This window comes from Styela clava, chromosome 2, assembly GCF_964204865.1.
Source record: "Styela clava chromosome 2, kaStyClav1.hap1.2, whole genome shotgun sequence".
Classification (NCBI taxonomy): Eukaryota; Metazoa; Chordata; class Ascidiacea; order Stolidobranchia; family Styelidae; genus Styela; species Styela clava.
The window spans coordinates 16,902,236-16,920,554 of record NC_135251.1 but is presented as its reverse complement, the minus strand read 5'-3'; the positions used below and the strand labels follow the sequence as shown (position 1 = coordinate 16,920,554).

Here is an 18,319-nt window from a genome sequence, read left to right as displayed (position 1 = left end):
CAATGAAAATTAGTTAAAATAAAAACCTAAACAAATCACTTCACCTGGACAAGGAAATTGTCTGCAACTGGCTGTACCAACTGGACAGTAATATCCACTGAAACACTCAGTTGAATTTCCATTAGTTGAGCCAGGAGTTGGACAACAAAACCCAGCAAGACATTGTTTGCAAGATGCAGCACTTATTCCTCCTTGTTTATCATTGTAAGTTCCTTCGGGACACTCAAAATCATTTAAACCATCACACCAATATCCAGCCCGACAAATGTCATCAGGTGGATTGGGGACAATCGCTTCGCCCTGAAAAAAGACAGTATCGTATGAAATAATTAGCAACCAGATTTTACTAATTACTCCAAAATCCTAGTAAATTTAGACTTCTTTTGTAAAATATCAATGGTTTCCAACATTTTTTGAAATATCTCTCCCTTTGCCTATTTTAAAAACTACAGTATTTATTCCTCCCTCACTATCCTCAATAGATTTTTCACTATAGCTACTCGCAAGTTGAACCTTGGCTTTAATGAGATTTGAACAAGTGTAATAAGTATAACATAAATAATAAACTTGATAAAACTACACATGAATACAGAGTAATATTTTTGAATTTTCTCCACAAAAAAAATCAAAATTCAAAAGGAGTAAAGAATTCTTCTTTCAGGAGTGAAGAGAATTTTTTTTCATTGTGCTGAAAAAATGCACAGTACATACAGAATGTAAAAGTAAGTTGAAATGGTTGAAGACGCAAGATTTACGGTAGGCCCTCCAAACTATGGTAGCTCCTTATTTAGCAATGACTGTTTGCGAAGAGCCTTGTTCAGAGCAAAAGCACATAAATACTTCATATAAAAAAGTAAAAGTTAAGAATGGAGGAAGACACAGAAAATTGAAACTGGTTATCAACCTGCAATGACATTGATAAAGTCTAACAGAATATGGTAAAAGAAAAAGTACGGACAAAAAATATCAACTACAAAGCTTGTTTAAAAAGACTTCCTTATCCAGGGTGTAACATACGCACCGAGCAGGTGTATCCTGCATCACATGGTTGACATGCAACAGATGTATTGTAAGAAAATGTTCCTGTGGGGCACGGTTGTTTATCTTGTGCAGGATTGGCACATTGAGATCCAGCAGGGCATGGTGTGCAACTTGGTGAGTTCTGTTATATACAATAGGTAATATAAAGTTACTACTTACTAGTGCTTTTTTCGAATATAGTATCTGTAAGCACTTTATTTTTCGAAAAATGAATATGACAGTTTCATCAGTAAAATTTGATAATTACACTTGATTAAGTTAAATTTATTTCGAATACATTTTTAGGGTAATAAATTTGAAGCAAAAATATGTTACGACAAGATAGAACAAACATCAAAGATCTTCAAGTTCACAATGTGCAGATAAAAACAAATCTTATTCTTATAACAGAGAAATTGAAGAATATATAAAATATTTGAATTTCATGTTAAAATAGTAAGTGTTCTAGACTCATCAAGAGATTATATGTTAGTAAATTTTGAATTTATTTTGAACATAATTCAATACTAAACATTAATTCCTATCAATCCTACTCAATATGTACAACAATAAGTAATATAATCACTGCAACGTTTATCGCTTTTCTTCTTATACAAAAGAAGGTACAGGGTGACTCCGCCCCCCCCCCCAAAAAAGTGAAGAAAATGTATTTAACACTTGAGTACTTCTATGTTATCAACCAAACATGCATCTGAGGGATAATTGTTACATTACTTACTAATAAATTTTATGAAAAACATACCTGAGCATTAGCATAATATCCTGTAGGACAGGGTATAGGACCACTCGTGTTAGAAGGACAATAATGTCCCAGAGGGCAGTTTGTACATGCCACTTGGCCCCCAAGTGAATAAGTTCCAGGATCACATGCAACTCTGAAATATAAAATCAAAAATATTGTTTATTTATTGCAGATGGATAGATATTGACATTTAGCATTGGATAGTTGAAAATTTAGTTCTGAAAAAACAGTAGAACCTAAATTTGTAAACCCTCAATGTCTTCAATTTTCTTTTTTAGTTTTAGCTATGAAAAATGCTCTATACAACAGTTACTACATGCATGTTAGGGGTTCCCAAACTTTCATGATCTGTGCCATGCTTTCAAAGGCTCTTAAAATTCTGTTACTCCCTGCTCTTCAATAAAACAGCAAATTTTGTTTGGACTGCAGTGGGGGAGCTGAGGGCTCATTTGAGAAGTCCTGGGCTAGGACTAATATTTCTGTAGAAAATCTGATAAACATGATTTGTCATAATTCTATATTTCAGGAAGTTTGTGAAATACTCAAATATGATCATAAAGTAAAATTCAGCTGCTTTTTAGATGAAAAATTGAAAAATCCATTGAATCATCTACGAAATTATCCGAATATATATTTGAATCAGAACATATTTAACTAACCCTTCTTCATTTGTTTTAACAGCACAATAATAACCAGCAGGACATTGTACACATGATGTTCTGTTTCCGGCAGAAGTGAATCCATTGTTACAATCTCTTTCTATGTTGGAATTTGTAAGCGGACATTCCCTGATAGAAAAAGGGTTTATCATAAAAAAATGTGAAGCCTGATCTAGCATCATTTAACAAAGTATGCGACTATGATGGGACAAAATTGGAAATATTACAACTGAACGTTATAAGAAATTTCACAAAAATTTAGTCAAAATACAGAGTCGAAAAACAATCAAAAAGTTGCAAAGATGTAATAGATTATTTTTATTAACAATCTTGGTGAGGCAACTCAAAAACTCAGTATGATAAAAACCAGTTCTTGAGAGAGAATGTCATAGGGTAATTTTTGTGAGAGTAGGGTGGTTCCAGGATTTCATATTAGTAAGAAAACTTTAAGTATTTTACTTAATATAAAACAATTATTGCTTCATCAAAAATTTTTTACTTACTTTCCAGGATCACAAGTTTTGCAAGTAGTTGTACCTCCTGCTGAATACGAACCAGGTTGACAAGCAACCATATCAGCAGTTGTGTCTGTTGATGGGCAAGCAAACCCTGCAGGACAACTGGTGCACGATGTTGCTGAACCAAGGCTGAACGTACCAGAAGCACATGGAGTACCTTGGAGAAACAGTAGTTATTTACATGGTATTTTTACTGCCTATTTGACATGTATTACTAAAAAAAATATGATAATTGTGCAAATTTCTTTGATGAAAAGACTACGTTACTTTATAAAAAATTCCACGCTTATTTTCAATTATATTGAAAGCCATGTCATCTTCATTCAGGGGTACAACCAAAATCTTTAAAAGGGGTGGGGTCAAGAATTACATTCGGCGCCTCAGATAATTACATGCAATAACTTCTATAAAAGTTGCTGCAATTATGCTACCCATCGACAGAGCCATGACCGATACAAACCTGTAAAATGCTTTGCAATGGTAGCGTGACTAGCTGACTAAGTTCATCATTGTATCACTGGTTACCATGTATGGAACAGTCTCATAAAATTGATTGTGTTTGAAAGGATTTCTGGATTCGCCACCATCAGAGGGTAGTTCATCATAACCGTTTATGGTTTTTTTATCAACCATGACCATGCATTTGCTGTATTTGCCTCGTTAGTTATGGCCATATATGATATAGAGCAGTTGCAAGACAGAGTGTGGGCTATTTTCTTCACCTCATAATAAATATAGAAATTTATATTTCTTTCCTGTATTAGACTAACCATATGTGCAATATTATGCTGAACCAACCAAAATGTTGCGAAGTTGAAAGTTTTTGCATTAAGCTGTGACCAACATAACCAAGATTAATTTTCTAACCCTACCAAAAATTTATATTCAAAACAATGATACAAACCTGAAGTACTGGTAGAAGGACATTTTTCCCCTTTTGGGCATGGTGTGCATGTCGAACTACTTTCAACAGAGTAGGTTCCTGGCGGGCATGGTATCACAACAGCTTGACTATAGACAAGATAAAAAATTTAATTCTTGTTGTGTTTGTGCCGTCTAAATAGCTTTCCTTTCACCAGGAATAAGTTATGAAAATCTTAGTGTAATACTTTAATGCCATCGGCATAATTACCTATCCCATAACATTTTAGTCTGACCAACCGATGAAAAAATTTCTAGCAATGATTAGCTCTCACAAAGTAGGTTTCGAATGACTGGAAAATGTCAGTTGATAGCGAAATTTTTAAAATCACACTCTAGATACTCACTCGATAAATGGGCAATACGACCCTGCAGGGCATTTGCTACATTCTGTTGCGCTGCCTGTTGAATAAGTACCGAGAGAACATTGACTTCCTACGGCATTTTTATTTGCACAAAAATTACCAGGTTGACATTTTGTGCAGAAGGTTGCCTTGCTTATGGCAGTGTATTCACCTGTAAAGTGAAAATGATTGCAAACAAAAATATTTTGTCAATTATAAAAGATATACAAATTCCAAATAGAGAATGGTTGCTATTTGGCTTAAACACACACAACTTCGTAGATGAACTTGCATACAATAATTAAAATATTTTTATTCAAGTTCTTGGATCTAATCAAGGAAGGCTACCCCTTTTGCTTAAACATCATAAACACAATTTATTGTAAAAATCAGTAGACTCCAATAAAGAAATTACCATCAAGACAATCTTGTGGACTTGTTTTACTAGGATCATCACAATATTGTCCTGCGACACAATCATTACATGTTCCGGGTGGATTCTCATATTGACCACTCGTACAGTTTGATGCAGCACCAGAAGAACAGAACGGATCTGAAAAGATTTAAATTGGCTATTTTACATTTTATCTATGATATAAATTATTCTGGGGTTGACTTTCACTAATGTGGCATAGTCAGAAGGTATAAGGCCAAGTATTCCCAGACCTGTGTTTCTTAAACTGGGACCATGGCCACCCTGGGGGCCACAAAGTGTGGGATCATGAGCAAAAGCCATTACCAGATATCATTGGCAATGACCAGATTGATTTTTTTAAAAATGAATGTGATTTGTTAAAATGTTTTAATTTGTTCCATTAACGAGACGAACAAAAACTGATCGAAACATCCCAAACACAAAACTGGGTATGATTATAAAATGATTTATAAGAAAAGGATGCTCAAAAAGCTTTGTTACAATTAAAATTTGGTTAAGAAGTCAGTTCTCAAATATACATCAACATTGTTTTATTTTAAACAGTTTTTTATCAATTATTTTGATTGAATATTTTTACTTCATTTTTTTTCTACTACTCAATACACTTTTATAATTTCCACCACCAGTCACACAATGCACATCAAAGTTCCCCAATAATAATATTGCTTACCTAATGCAACACATGTGGTACATGTTTCTTGCCCACCCAGAGAATATGTCCCACTTGCACATGGTGTTGGAGGTTGCTGGCTTACACAAGAATGTCCTGCTGGACATGAGCGACATGACGACTCTTTTGCATTTGAATAAGTTCCTGATAATAAAAATAGGATGAATACTCAATAATAAAATAAAATCAACACAAAACATTTTATTGGAAAAAATGGAATTGCTATGTATTAACGTGAATGATGTGCGTGGTTGCCTACTACAGGGTTCTTAGCATTCAGTCTCCTGTTTATCCCTTCAACTGCATAGACTGTATATTTGACAGCTGAACCATACTAAACATCAATTGTTCAAGGATATCAATTGGACTCTACACAGCGGAAACATAACATTTATTGTCTAAGAGATTACTTTCAAATCTACATCGCTAGTTATGCACTTTCTTGCTTGCAACCCCCCCCCCCCCCCCCCCCAAATGCAGGTCAAATACACCCCATAAGTCACCATCCAGTTGATAACTCCTGATTTAATAGCTAAAAAGTTTGACGTAACAATGTTGAACACTGGGAAGTTTTTGGTCCTTGCAAAAACAATAGCTCGTTATGTATTAAGGGTTGATTGTAAAAAGCATTGTTCAGAGAGAAGGTTTGAAATACGTTTCGTTGAAAATAGACTGATAACTTAATCAGAGTTATATAGAATTACCTGTTCCACACGCAATTTCGCCAGATGCAAACGCAGGGCAATATGATCCACTTCGACAATCTGAGCATGAGCTCGCTGCAAATACAATTTTTAAGGCATTAATGGGGCTGTTGCATTGCAACAAAATACTTAGGGTAAATTTCATTTGCATGATAGTGATTGTATTAAGTAACGTAATATATTCACTGTTACAATAGTTTGCACATTCTCACTTGCAAAATTTTTTGTGGTGGTATTAAGTAAAATAAGCTAAAACCAAACGGTGATGTCACAATAATCACCTACATGACCTGTTTGCGACCCTACCTACCTATCACTCCGACCCAATATGGGGTCGTGACCCCTAGTTTGGGAAACCCTGCTCTAGAATATGTAACCTGTGTTCGATTTTTCTAGGTCACCTTGTAAGATACATTAAAATTCCATTCCAACTAATTTAAACTTTTAAAATTTGTTCAGCCTCAATTCATATATTTAATACAATGAAAATTTTAATTCAAGTTCTTCAAATGGAAATTTCAATTTTCAAGAGATTTCTTACATCCAGCAGCACTGTATTGTCCAGACAAACAAGGTGTTTTAGCTGTTGTAGTGCATGAATAACCAGCAGGGCACGAAGTACAAGATGTTTGTCCAGAATCAGAAAACTCATCTAAAATGAGAAAACATGATAATTGATAGAGTTGATAAAATAGGAATTTAACAATGGTTACGAGATCGAAAACTTGAAAGGTTCATCATTGTTTAAAAATTCGTTTTTTGATCAAGAAAATTATCAAGAATTATCAAGAAAATCAATATTGATGAACTTATGAAATAAAAAAATTCATTACAATTTAATTTCTGTATATGGAAATGGACGAAAATAACAGCGATGTTTATTTACTGAATTGTAGCCTTTTATACTATGAAAAAATGTTTCTAGGAATAAATTTACAAAAACTATTACTAAATTGACAAAAATGGTAATGGTAAATAATTAAAGAAAATGTCGATGTCTACAAAATTCCCAGATTTAGAAAGTTGTGAAATCTGCTGCAAACCAGCATATTCCACTTACTTGTAGGACATGGATCCTGAGCAGCTGAACCTACAGGACATCGGTTACCCGCAGAGCATGTAGTGCACGTAGAATCACCAAGTGCAGAGTATGTTCCACCAGGACAATCGGTTGGTGGAGTACTGCAAAATTATGGTTATTTTAACAGCTTATGAAATATGATAATCAATTCATCTGTTCAATTTTGAATTCATCTTTATCATAGGTCCTCAAACTAAAATAACTTTCAAGACAATAACAAGTCATACCCTAAATAATTCAAGAAAACCAGTATAGTTTATGGTTATTTGGTCATCTAAATTGGGCTATATGTCAGATTATTTTTTTATATCATGCTTCCCAGCTACTTTTCAATGCTCAGACATCGTTTTATTCTCCCTACATTAAAGTGTAAGCAAGGATACCAGCTTTGATGGGTACTCCTGTAGTATGTGTATGTGTAGCGTGTAGGGTTAAGCCATAATTTTGTTCCGATTTTCCTCATAGTTCTATTACGATTTCGAGGACCGTCTGTGTTAGCCAAGTAAATATCCCCCTGCCCACAGTCCCTTTACACAGCTTGATATAAAATAGGCGAACAAAATTATTTTCCTCCATATTGGTGCACATACTTCTGGAGCGCCCTTTGGTGGTCATTAATTGAGTCAAAGAGTAAGAATTGAAGAGCACTATAGCATGGATTGTTTTTGATTTGTTGTAATGATATTGTACCACACACATCAAGGAATCACACTTGAATAGCATGAATCCACTAACTGGGTACTATGTTTCAAGCTAAATGAAACTATTTTTAATGTATCAAATTTAAGGTAAGAACACTCATTTACACATTAGTAAAATTTTTAAAGTGTACTCTCGTACTGTATAAGTGTTAATTTCTCAACAGGTTGTATTTCCTATACAGGTAAACAAGCGTATTCAGAACTAATTAATTTCAGAACAATTTTCAAACTAACACAATAGTATATGATTCTCCTTTACACAGTAATTTTCATGCATTCAACTGCGTGTCATGCTACAAGTTGAAATGGTGTTTTGCCTATTTGAAATTGCGAGCTAGTAATGCCGTGCAGCCCTTAGAAAACCTAAGTCAACTTCAAAAAACTCAGTCGGACAACATCTGGTGCTAGCAGTAATAAAAAATGGAAACTATCTTACGTTGTACTTGGGCATTCTTTTCCAGCTGGACAATCTTCACATGTTGTTCCATCAGCAGAAGAAACCTTACCAGAGGCACAGCTCGTACAAGTTGTACTTCTATCAGATGCTGCAATCGACCCGTATGGACAAAGCACTGGAGCTAAAGCTGGATCACTGCATTGAGAACCTGATAGCAAAAACAAATAATTATTAGCTAAGTAAACTGGAAGCTAAACTGATATACGAAAGTGACCTTCTTCTCTCATAATTTTTAATATATTGATCAAATTGAATTTATTTTGAAACCATTAAATTAGTAGTATGAATGGACAACCAAGAACATCTCACTCGGCCATGTTCACTAATTTTCTGAATTCTAGAACTTTTTCAAATATGATGAGGTAAAAACTATTGTAGGATGCACCTTTTCAAGACAAATCATACAGATTTTAAATTTTTCGATTTCTTCATTAGATCTCGAGTTATTGGAAACAACATCAGAACATATTGAAAATGTTGATACTCAAATGTTCAAAGTACGTTATACAATCAATAGAAGTTTGTGACTAGCATGTCAGCTTTGGGGTCATACTGAACTAACTACAAGATTATTTATGCCGCATTTAAAAAAGTTTGCAAATACAGCTCATGTGGAGTTCAGAAATTTAAAATGAGCTGGAGGTCAAAGGCCAATCTTGACAAATCAGAAACAGAGTGAAATTTCAAGCCCAGAATGATGCCTTTTAATCGAGACCTAATGCATTTACTATGAAATCTATGACGACTGACCCCATTACATTGCATAATAAAATAGCTGTATATATATTAACAGCAACTCAGTCAGGTAATAATTCTAACCTTAAGTTTCGTGTGAAAAGCGAAAAAAGACATAAGCTAATCAGGCGAAAATAGGTCACCGGATATGTTGTTAAAATATAATTGGCTAAAATCTACAACTTTTACCTATGGCAACCATGTTACAGGTAGTAGAACACTGAACCAAACCAAGCACCTTTAATTCTCGTTTTGGTAAATACCAGTAGCCTTCAGCACTCCCAAATCGATATGGATAAATCAAATCATGAAATGCATGAATAAAAAAATTTATAGAATATGTAAAAACCAACCTGCAGAACAAGGAGTACATGTAGAGCTAGATGCAGATGTTGTATATTCTCCAGTAGGACATGACAGACAGCCAGAAGCTGAACCCACAGTACTGTATTTTCCAGCAGGACATGGTACCTCGGATGTTTTATCTGGACACTCAAACCCAGCTTGACAAGGAGTGCAGGTAGAGGCACCTGTAGATTAATAGTAAATTGCACTGTTGTTCAATAGAATAAAAACTGTAACTATCTTAATATACAACAAAGCAAATGATCAAATATGTGGATGCAAGAGTGTCACCAGTTGATACTAGTACAGTAGGACGTTGAAGGACAAAATGGATAAGATTTCAATATTTATCCCAGGAGCGAGGAAAGTTGATAAGACAGCTTAATCATAATTAAATCATATAAGTCTGTCGTCTGGTTACCAGTTCATGTAGGCTATGGAATCAGTAATTTGTTTCAGATGCATGGACTTGATGGTGGGGGAAGCCAAAACCGAACAGCAGTTACATAAACCACCTAATGGCAGCAGGAAGTCCAGCAAATTTGCTCTTGCACATGATTATCCCCACAGGATTTAATCCTGCGAACCCATGCAGGGTAATCAGAGGTGCGGTGCCGAGTGTATTCCTAATGCTTGGCACAATACGCCACATCCACCACCAAGCCGGACTTTTCGGAAAACATCATTCGACAAGCGTGACAGAATAAATAAGTGTTCCCCTCTAATTAAAATGGAATAACAAATTTTGGGTGGTATATCTGGAGCACAGGACCCATAAGACTTGAATAAAAAATTTAAAAAAAAGAAATAGCCTCCTAGCGACTGCCACTATATACTAAAAATATTGAATATTCTATTAGTAGCAAAAAAAGCAATTTAGTTTCAAAACTTAATTATGATACCGAAATGGAAATAAATAAAGAATGATAGTTTTGAATGATAGACAATTTTGGGTACTCCTGAAGTATGCGCACCAAGATGTTGCATAACCTGAACCCTAACCTGGTACACAACCTGAGTTCAGGTTGTGCGCCATCTTGGTGCACATACTTCAGGAGGTCCCAATTTTGTATATACCGGTAATTAATTATCATAATTATAATTTTTTAAGAGAAATTTTTTAAATACTTGGGTTTCTGTACCACCACTACATGTCCTACTTTTATGCCATGTGTTGTTGGATCTATATGAGTTTAATGCAAAGATACTGCAGCAAGAGTAAAAATACCTAACTGTACTGTTCACTTTTATTTATAAGATGGGGTGATTGGGGGCAGTGGCCAAGTGGTTAAAACGATAGACAGATTAAAATCTCAGGTTCGAATATCATGCCCAGCACCTTGGTGTCATAAAATTAGTACGCAATGCCAAATCGAAAGATTCCATTTCCTCCAAACTGATATAGCTTTATATTTAGCCTTATCTGGAAGTGGCTGATTATGAAGAGTCTTGTCCAAAGCGATAAGCATATAAATACATACAAAAAAACCATGATATACCATATTTTTCATGAAAACCAGACTACCTTCAGCACTCCATTGGCCATCTATACATGCAGTTGGTGTAGAAGCAGGAGATGTGCACTTGCTACCAGCAGGACACGGTTGACATCCAGACTGGCCCGGGGTGGAATAAGAGCCATCATTACAATCATATTCAACAGAACCTCCTCCTGGACAATATTTTCCAGCTGAGCATGATGTACAAGATGTTGAAGCACTCGCAGTACTGAAAGTTCCAGGGTTACAATCCTGAAAAAAATTATACAATTATTGACTGATGTTAAGAAGTTTCATTTCCACCAGTCAATCTATTTAGACATGATAAAAGAATAGTGGAAATATGGATAGGACATAGAATGGGATTTTCATATTTATCCCAGGAAAAAGGAAAGGTGATAAGATGACCTAATCATTTGGCGAACCACAGACTATCATCTGGTTACCAATCCATGTTGGGTATGAGATTAGTTAGCCAGTTATTAGTTTCAGATGCATGACTTAATGGCATAGGAAGTCGTCGGGTAGGTGAACCACCATGATGGTGAGTTGTCTAGCAATCCTCTCACACATAATTATTCTCCACATGAAGCGAACACAAAAACCCACAAAGGGGAGTCAGAGTTGCAATGGCAAGCATGCTCATATGCTCAGCTCAATGCATGAACTGCCATGCCTCATGATAAGTATAGTTAGAAATCATTATATGAAAAATATATCGTATTTTTACAAATATTTTTGTGCTGATAACATGATGATATACAATGGAACAATACCATGGTATATACTAGCAATTTGATTGAGTAAAATTTTATCCACCCTACTACTTGAATATAAAAATGCCAGCTAAAAAAAATTTTCCTAAAAATGGATAGGGCTACAGCCTACAGTACAACTGTGTTTTAGCCAACAAGGTCTTGTACATATGTTCATTTATCATGCAGATAATGTTAAATTTTGTTGCAAGCATACAGACTTCTTTCTAGACTTTTCAAGTTTTCAGCTAATCCCTAGTCCTCGATTGGCAAAGAGCATTTACGTTTATGAAACATGAGGCATTATGTCATCTTTACTCTGACCAAAATAAATATAAAAAATATATTCCAACCACATATCATCATTTTAGTACATATGGAACGGATAAAGAGACTAAATGACTTTTTAGTCGTTACAATAACCTTTAAAACAAACTTAAAATAATAAAAAAATAATGTTACCGAACAAACTATTGCACCAGCCGCACTATTCTGTCCCGGCAAACATGGCTCTTTTGTTGTATCATTTCCTCCAACGCAACTGGAAAGTAAAGAAAATTTAATTTCAAATAATAGAAATCATCTTGCAGTTTCAGTATAAAGAGGAAGAGTTTAATATATAGAAGTCACATTGAAATGTTTCTAATCAATTTGATCCAATATGAAAAGATAATCATAATAGAATGATTACGTAAGTATTTTACAATTCTGTCACAAAATTACTTTTTATTTTGAATACTTTCAATAATTAATTTCATTTTCAGCAAACTTGTGATATATGAAATAGTTTGACATAAATTATAACTTTCCTGTAAGATTAGCAAATTTCAAAAAAAAATTTAGAATTTGGAATTTAAGCGAATTCTGAAAATATATCCGGAAACTTGTTGGTATTAATATATATATATTATTTCTATATTTGTCAACCAATTCAAACAGATTAGTGATACAAACTAAATTACCCAATTCATATCATAACCAGAAATCAAGGATTATATTTAATATATAACATATGATTTGAAAGACAAAGGATTTGAACCCATACAAAAAAATCTAAATAAAAGGTAGTGTCCAGATAGGTTGGACAATTTTGCTCTGAATTTCTTTAAATTTGGTATAAATAATATTCCGTTGCAAAATTAATAAATTGGGAATATTTAGAACAAAAAGGTAATTTGTTGTGACAATAGAATATTTTGAATAAGCGCTTAAAATTATAGCTTGTTTTGATATGATTTGATGAAAAAAGAATCATGTTTAAGAGAAAATTCCAAGATTTGTTAAAGGAATAACTATGATGAGTTAACCACACCAATGTATTCCAGTTACTCCAAACACAAATCCCATTAACCTTAAGTTATAACTCATACATAAAAACGACAGAAGCTAATATTTGCTGAAAGATCTGAGCGTCATTTGGTCTCTTTTGTACATAGTGTTACGACATTTAAATCTAACAGAATAAACAGAAAGTTAGATGTCGTCAAAACAAACTAATCACATCTTAAAGATTTTGCGTCAAGTACTGGTGAAGTATTGCGACTTCTACAAACAATATTTTACAATTTTACATAAGACAAAAATTGAAATTAAAAAAAGTGAAACTAGAGTTTCAGTGTTAACAATGGTGTGAATTGAATGTAAAAAAATGGCCAAGATAAATTGCACTTTTCTGTCTTTGTAACTGATTTAACCAATGGTGAAGATTACAATGAAGCAGAAAAAAAACATTTTTAAATAGGTTCGTTTGTGGAAACCAGACTTTCGTTTCTCTATGGTTCCATGGTTGAAAAATGAAAAATAGGTAGTCAAATAGGGATATCATAGTCATAGACAAAAAATACGCTGATAAACAGCATGTCGGATATTAGTGAAAAATATATACCTAGATATACAGGCTACAGACAGTTATAGTATTAGAAAAACTAATATCTGAATCTTCAAAAAAGCATAAATACTTCTAAATAAATAATTTTATAAAATAAATTTTGGTTTTCAAAATTATTATATTCTTCACGTCAGAGAGCAAACCGTTTATCTTAAAAATTAAAAAGTTTGATTTTATCAACAATTCCAGTTATGAATCTTCTTTTCAGCAAGGTTTTGGGCATCATAATAAATTCCTAAAGCAAACATTCCGCTAGAGAAAGACGTAGATAGGAACTATAAGGTATGTTGTAAATGACCACAAATGTATAATCAATGATAAGCACACATTCGTGCTCAAATAATACTGGTTAAATCATCCAGAATTGAATTACAGAAATTTCGAAAGTCGAAACCGATATTTAAACATACAATTACTTTATGATGGACAAAACCACAAAAAATATAAATCAGATTCCAGACTGGGAAACAAACCAAATATTTTCTGTAACACCATGGTAGTCAACAACACAGTCAAAGCAGATCAGGACAAAAGATCACTAATATAACAAAAGGATATTGAAGATGAGTTTCCAAACAATAGGACGAGGTTATATCTTATTATCAATAAATCATCTGAACATAGTAAGCCATGGCAGTTATTAGCAAATATGGAAAATGGAAAAATAAATTGATTTGAGCAATTGGTGGGACATGAATACAAGAAAAATTGTTGAAAAGACATAAAAAATTTTGACTTGATCAACAATTCCAACTGGGTGATTTACAAGGGTTAATATTTATCATCAACCACACTTGAGCAATTGTATTTAGATGATAATATGAACAAAAGAAAGAATTATTTAAATTAGAAAACATCTACAGTTATGATAAAAGTGATTCAAAATATGATTTTCACTCAAGCCTGACCGATTCAGCTAACACTTTTTAATGAGAATGAATTAAAGTTATAAATTTTTCACATCAATGTTATTCATGCTTTGTTATGCAGATTTTGACTGATACTGTTACACACCAATTGTAAATAGTCAATTTAAAACTTTAAAACCCTTGTGTTACAGTAAGCCAAATTTATGGGTGCTCCCGAAGTATTCGTACTAAGATGGCGCACAACCTGAACGTAGTATGTGTACCAGGTTAGGGTTGTTCAGGTTGTGCCTCATCTTGGTATGAATACTTCCGGAGCGCCGATTTATGTACTAAACAAGGAATCAAACTCTTGTCTCCAATGAACATAATCCCCACTTTTTGATAAAGGTTTTGCATTGAGAGAATTACAGAATTTCAACTAATTCTCCACAACTTATGAAGGTTTAAATTTGTTTAAATTTGCAATCACCCTCATACAAAACATCAAATGTTTCATTCTTTAATTAAAAGGGAACATTCATGTCCATTCCACAGGTCCAGGCTTGGGCAGCCATAGCCTGGAGAGTTTTGTTAGATCTGGAGCCAAGCTTACAGTATTAGGTAGAGCTGGAGTCAGAGCTATCAGAAACTATAATGGCTTCATTTCCTAACCATCAACTTATTTTTCATGCTTTTAATCTTGTAATACTTCATACAAATAATATAATCTATCTTTTTCAGCTTTTAATTTTTAATACTAAGATATTTCGAAAGTTCAGGGTTAAATTTGTATATTTGAAAGTTCAAAATTTGGAACTCTCATATCATATTCCCGCTTCCACAAAATTGCATTTGGGCTGATGTTTCATGGAGGTGGTTGATGGACATACCATATTGTGGTCCCTGAGCCATAGCCATTGTGATCTCAAAGCAACTACACAGCCTACAAATGCTGCTTAAAAATCTCCATTTATACGTCTTACTTTTTCATTTGTGACAATTTTTCACGAGTTATCAAAACGTTTCATGAATGCTGGGCCAATGTTCATTTCATTTATATGAATTTCTAGTTAAACATGATTAATGAGAGAAACAATTGTCAATTCACTAAAACACAAATTATTGAAGTAGGAAATTTTCTGATAGTTTTAACTTCAAATTGGATAATACGGCCACATAAACTTTGCCCAAAAAACATTTATAAATTCATTGTCTTGTTGCAACACAAAACCGAATATCCATAACTGCACTATAAATGAGTTATTATTAAGGTCTCTAAATTCCAATTACTCAAATCAGACTTCAAGGATTCATACTTACAAATATCCAGCTGGACATTGCAGGCATTCACAAGTTGTATTGCCAGATGTATATTGTCCTGGGGGGCAGTCAGCAGCAAATGCTGAAATATGGTAAATACAGAAAAACTTTCAATAGGTATTAACTTACTCTGAACAAGGCTTTGCTTATTTATCAAGCTGATGTTCTGGAATAGTAAGACTAGAATCTGTATTACCGAATTTAAAAATTAAAAACAACTTTGTTTTTAAGATATTATTTATATTCGGAAATTTCGGACATGCAGAAGATTCAACTACCGTAATGTAAGCATCAAATCGCTATAAGAAATTAATAGAACATAATGAGAAATTCTATACTTAGAAAAATATTCTTATAATTATCCCGGGAGAACAAAGCCTCTAAGATAGCTTAATCTTATGTTGAATAATGACCTCTCTTCCATTTAGCAGTCCATGTTGGGTATGTGAATAGTTAACCAGTTATTGGTTTCAGATGCACGAACGTGATGATGGGGGACGCCCTAATAGACTCGCGGTTACGTGAACCACTTGCATATAATATTGCATTGCCCTACAAGATTCGAACCCACAAAGGATAGTCAGAAGATTGATGACAAGTGTATTCCCAACCACATACCCTAACCAATTTTAATTTAGATTGGATTTGGAAGCACCTCTTACAAAAAAGAATTTATAGTTATTATGGAAATCTAAAATATGCTTACATAATGATATCCAACTTGTAATAATCAGGAAAGTAATAAAAAGTAATAAATTCTTCATCATGATATGTTTTCTTCCTGTCTGCGACAGATGAACATAATTCTTGAATCGTTCAAATTGAAATAAAAGGATATTTTAGACTTGGTTGTTCACTTATTTTTTCACAAAATTTAACTGGCAAAATAGATTAACATCCAGGTTAAAATTTATATATAAATTGAAATAAAAGGTTATTTTAGACTTGGTTGTTCACTTATTTTTTCTCAAAATTTAACTGGCAAAATAGATGAACATCCAGGTTACATTTATATATATAAATATTGTCAGCTATTCCTTTCAATCCTCGGTATTAACGACCTTGCAGAATTTTACCATTAGATAAACTTGATCATATGAAGATTTTATCCCTCAAACCTACTGGTGGGAGAATCTTCATAAGATCAAGCCTGGATGGAAGGATCTGACCTGACCAATGACCAACCCTGACATCACCATGGCCACATTCTCAATATGATCTAGCCTGGGGGTAGAGGGAAGATCTTCATATGAGCGTGAATGTGGGGATGGATCTTTAATTGGATACTTTGTGAGGGAAGAATCTCCATATGATTCAATGAATTTTCATCTTCTAACAAACCTAAAATGAGTGTAAAAGATATTGCCTGCAGTTTTAATATGTTGGAAATATTCCAACAATATCGTCAGTAACTGAATTCCTCATGCCTAACCTCGGTAGCCACACAGAGCCAAGAAGCATACCGGTATATTATAACAGAGAAAATTGACTGACTTAAAAGTTTCAGTCCATACTGTCAAGGAAACAGCTATGACACCATATGCCAAATAATATATTCTAAACATTCAAATTTAAGAGGATTCCCAAATTTATGCAACCAATCGGTGCACAGTCGGTATGTTTATCCATGCAACATTCGAAAGTTTTTTTAAATAAACAAGTCTATTTTGATCAAGATGTTACTTTTAATATTTCGTGTTGACGTGTTATTTATATCTAGCTTTAAGGGGAAGAGTGCCCACCAAAAGAATAATGTTTTGGTATATATATATATATATGTACACCCAAAAAATTTAATTTATCATACTTTAAATGAAAAGCTCTGAAATGCATCTGTTTCTCCCACAAGGGTCTGCAGGGATTTCAAAGCAGTTTCATTCTAATAGCCATTTATTATTATTTTTTATGTCACAGCAAATTATTTTTTACCTCACTCTCGTACAACTGAAACTATACCTTCATAAGGAGATGATTTTGAAGGCCATTATTATTATGAACAAAAGCTTAATGCCAATCAATCACACAAATTTGAAGATATTCCAAAATTTTTGCCTGCTCATGTTATGCATTTTCTCTTCTACTTTGCTTGATATTGTAAAACTTTGCAGAACATTCACTCATTAAATCATATATTTAAGTTTGCAAGTGTGAGCAAAACAAAACAAAGCCTCAACTTGAAGTTAAAGAAATACTGATGCATGACTACCAAGAGACAAAAAGGAAGTTTCATCTTTAACTTGCATCAAAGATATAGCCTAGAAAGCAATTGACATTTGACTGAAAACAATTTCAGTCAAAACACATAAAAAACAATTAGCTTATGTTTTCAAAAACCAAATGGAATATAATTCCAAAGACTGAAAGTGGAAGTTCTGTAGCAAAAATGTTCAACATTGACAATTTGTAGAACCTCAGACTTCTGAATGCTAAACGATTAAAGTGTATGAGCACCAAAAAATGGACGAATACTTTTTAAAATGGACGGGAGCTTAAATACTGAAATATCAAACAAATAAATTTGCTTATAATGCAGTACCGTACCGTAATAATCCTGGTTATCTTTGAAAGTAGACAGCAAAAAATACCGGTATTAAACGCACACTCCCATGCTAGTTGGAGAGATTTGACAATACTGAAGCTAACTATATTTGGAAG

The 18,319-nt window shown here is 33.6% G+C and overlaps 1 protein-coding gene across 1 annotated transcript in view; it reads right to left on the bottom strand.

Annotated features, from left to right (window-relative positions):
- The window catches only part of LOC120335318 (uncharacterized), a 98,921-nt gene extending 82,383 nt beyond the window's left edge, over nucleotides 1-16,538 (bottom strand). The window contains exons 1-18 of the mRNA XM_039402809.2: nucleotides 16,371-16,538; nucleotides 15,665-15,746; nucleotides 12,071-12,149; nucleotides 10,880-11,105; nucleotides 9,363-9,539; nucleotides 8,254-8,422; nucleotides 7,096-7,217; nucleotides 6,577-6,687; nucleotides 6,036-6,110; nucleotides 5,332-5,475; nucleotides 4,641-4,778; nucleotides 4,229-4,397; nucleotides 3,865-3,971; nucleotides 2,946-3,117; nucleotides 2,443-2,571; nucleotides 1,784-1,916; nucleotides 1,022-1,162; nucleotides 45-300 (exon numbers count right to left, since the gene is read on the bottom strand). Of these exons, the coding sequence (XP_039258743.2) occupies nucleotides 45-300; nucleotides 1,022-1,162; nucleotides 1,784-1,916; nucleotides 2,443-2,571; nucleotides 2,946-3,117; nucleotides 3,865-3,971; nucleotides 4,229-4,397; nucleotides 4,641-4,778; nucleotides 5,332-5,475; nucleotides 6,036-6,110; nucleotides 6,577-6,687; nucleotides 7,096-7,217; nucleotides 8,254-8,422; nucleotides 9,363-9,539; nucleotides 10,880-11,105; nucleotides 12,071-12,149; nucleotides 15,665-15,746; nucleotides 16,371-16,431 (2,491 nt within the window). The 5' untranslated portion in view covers nucleotides 16,432-16,538. The remainder of the gene's footprint in view (nucleotides 1-44; nucleotides 301-1,021; nucleotides 1,163-1,783; nucleotides 1,917-2,442; nucleotides 2,572-2,945; nucleotides 3,118-3,864; nucleotides 3,972-4,228; nucleotides 4,398-4,640; nucleotides 4,779-5,331; nucleotides 5,476-6,035; nucleotides 6,111-6,576; nucleotides 6,688-7,095; nucleotides 7,218-8,253; nucleotides 8,423-9,362; nucleotides 9,540-10,879; nucleotides 11,106-12,070; nucleotides 12,150-15,664; nucleotides 15,747-16,370) is intronic.
- Nucleotides 16,539-18,319: the final 1,781 nt, after the last annotated feature.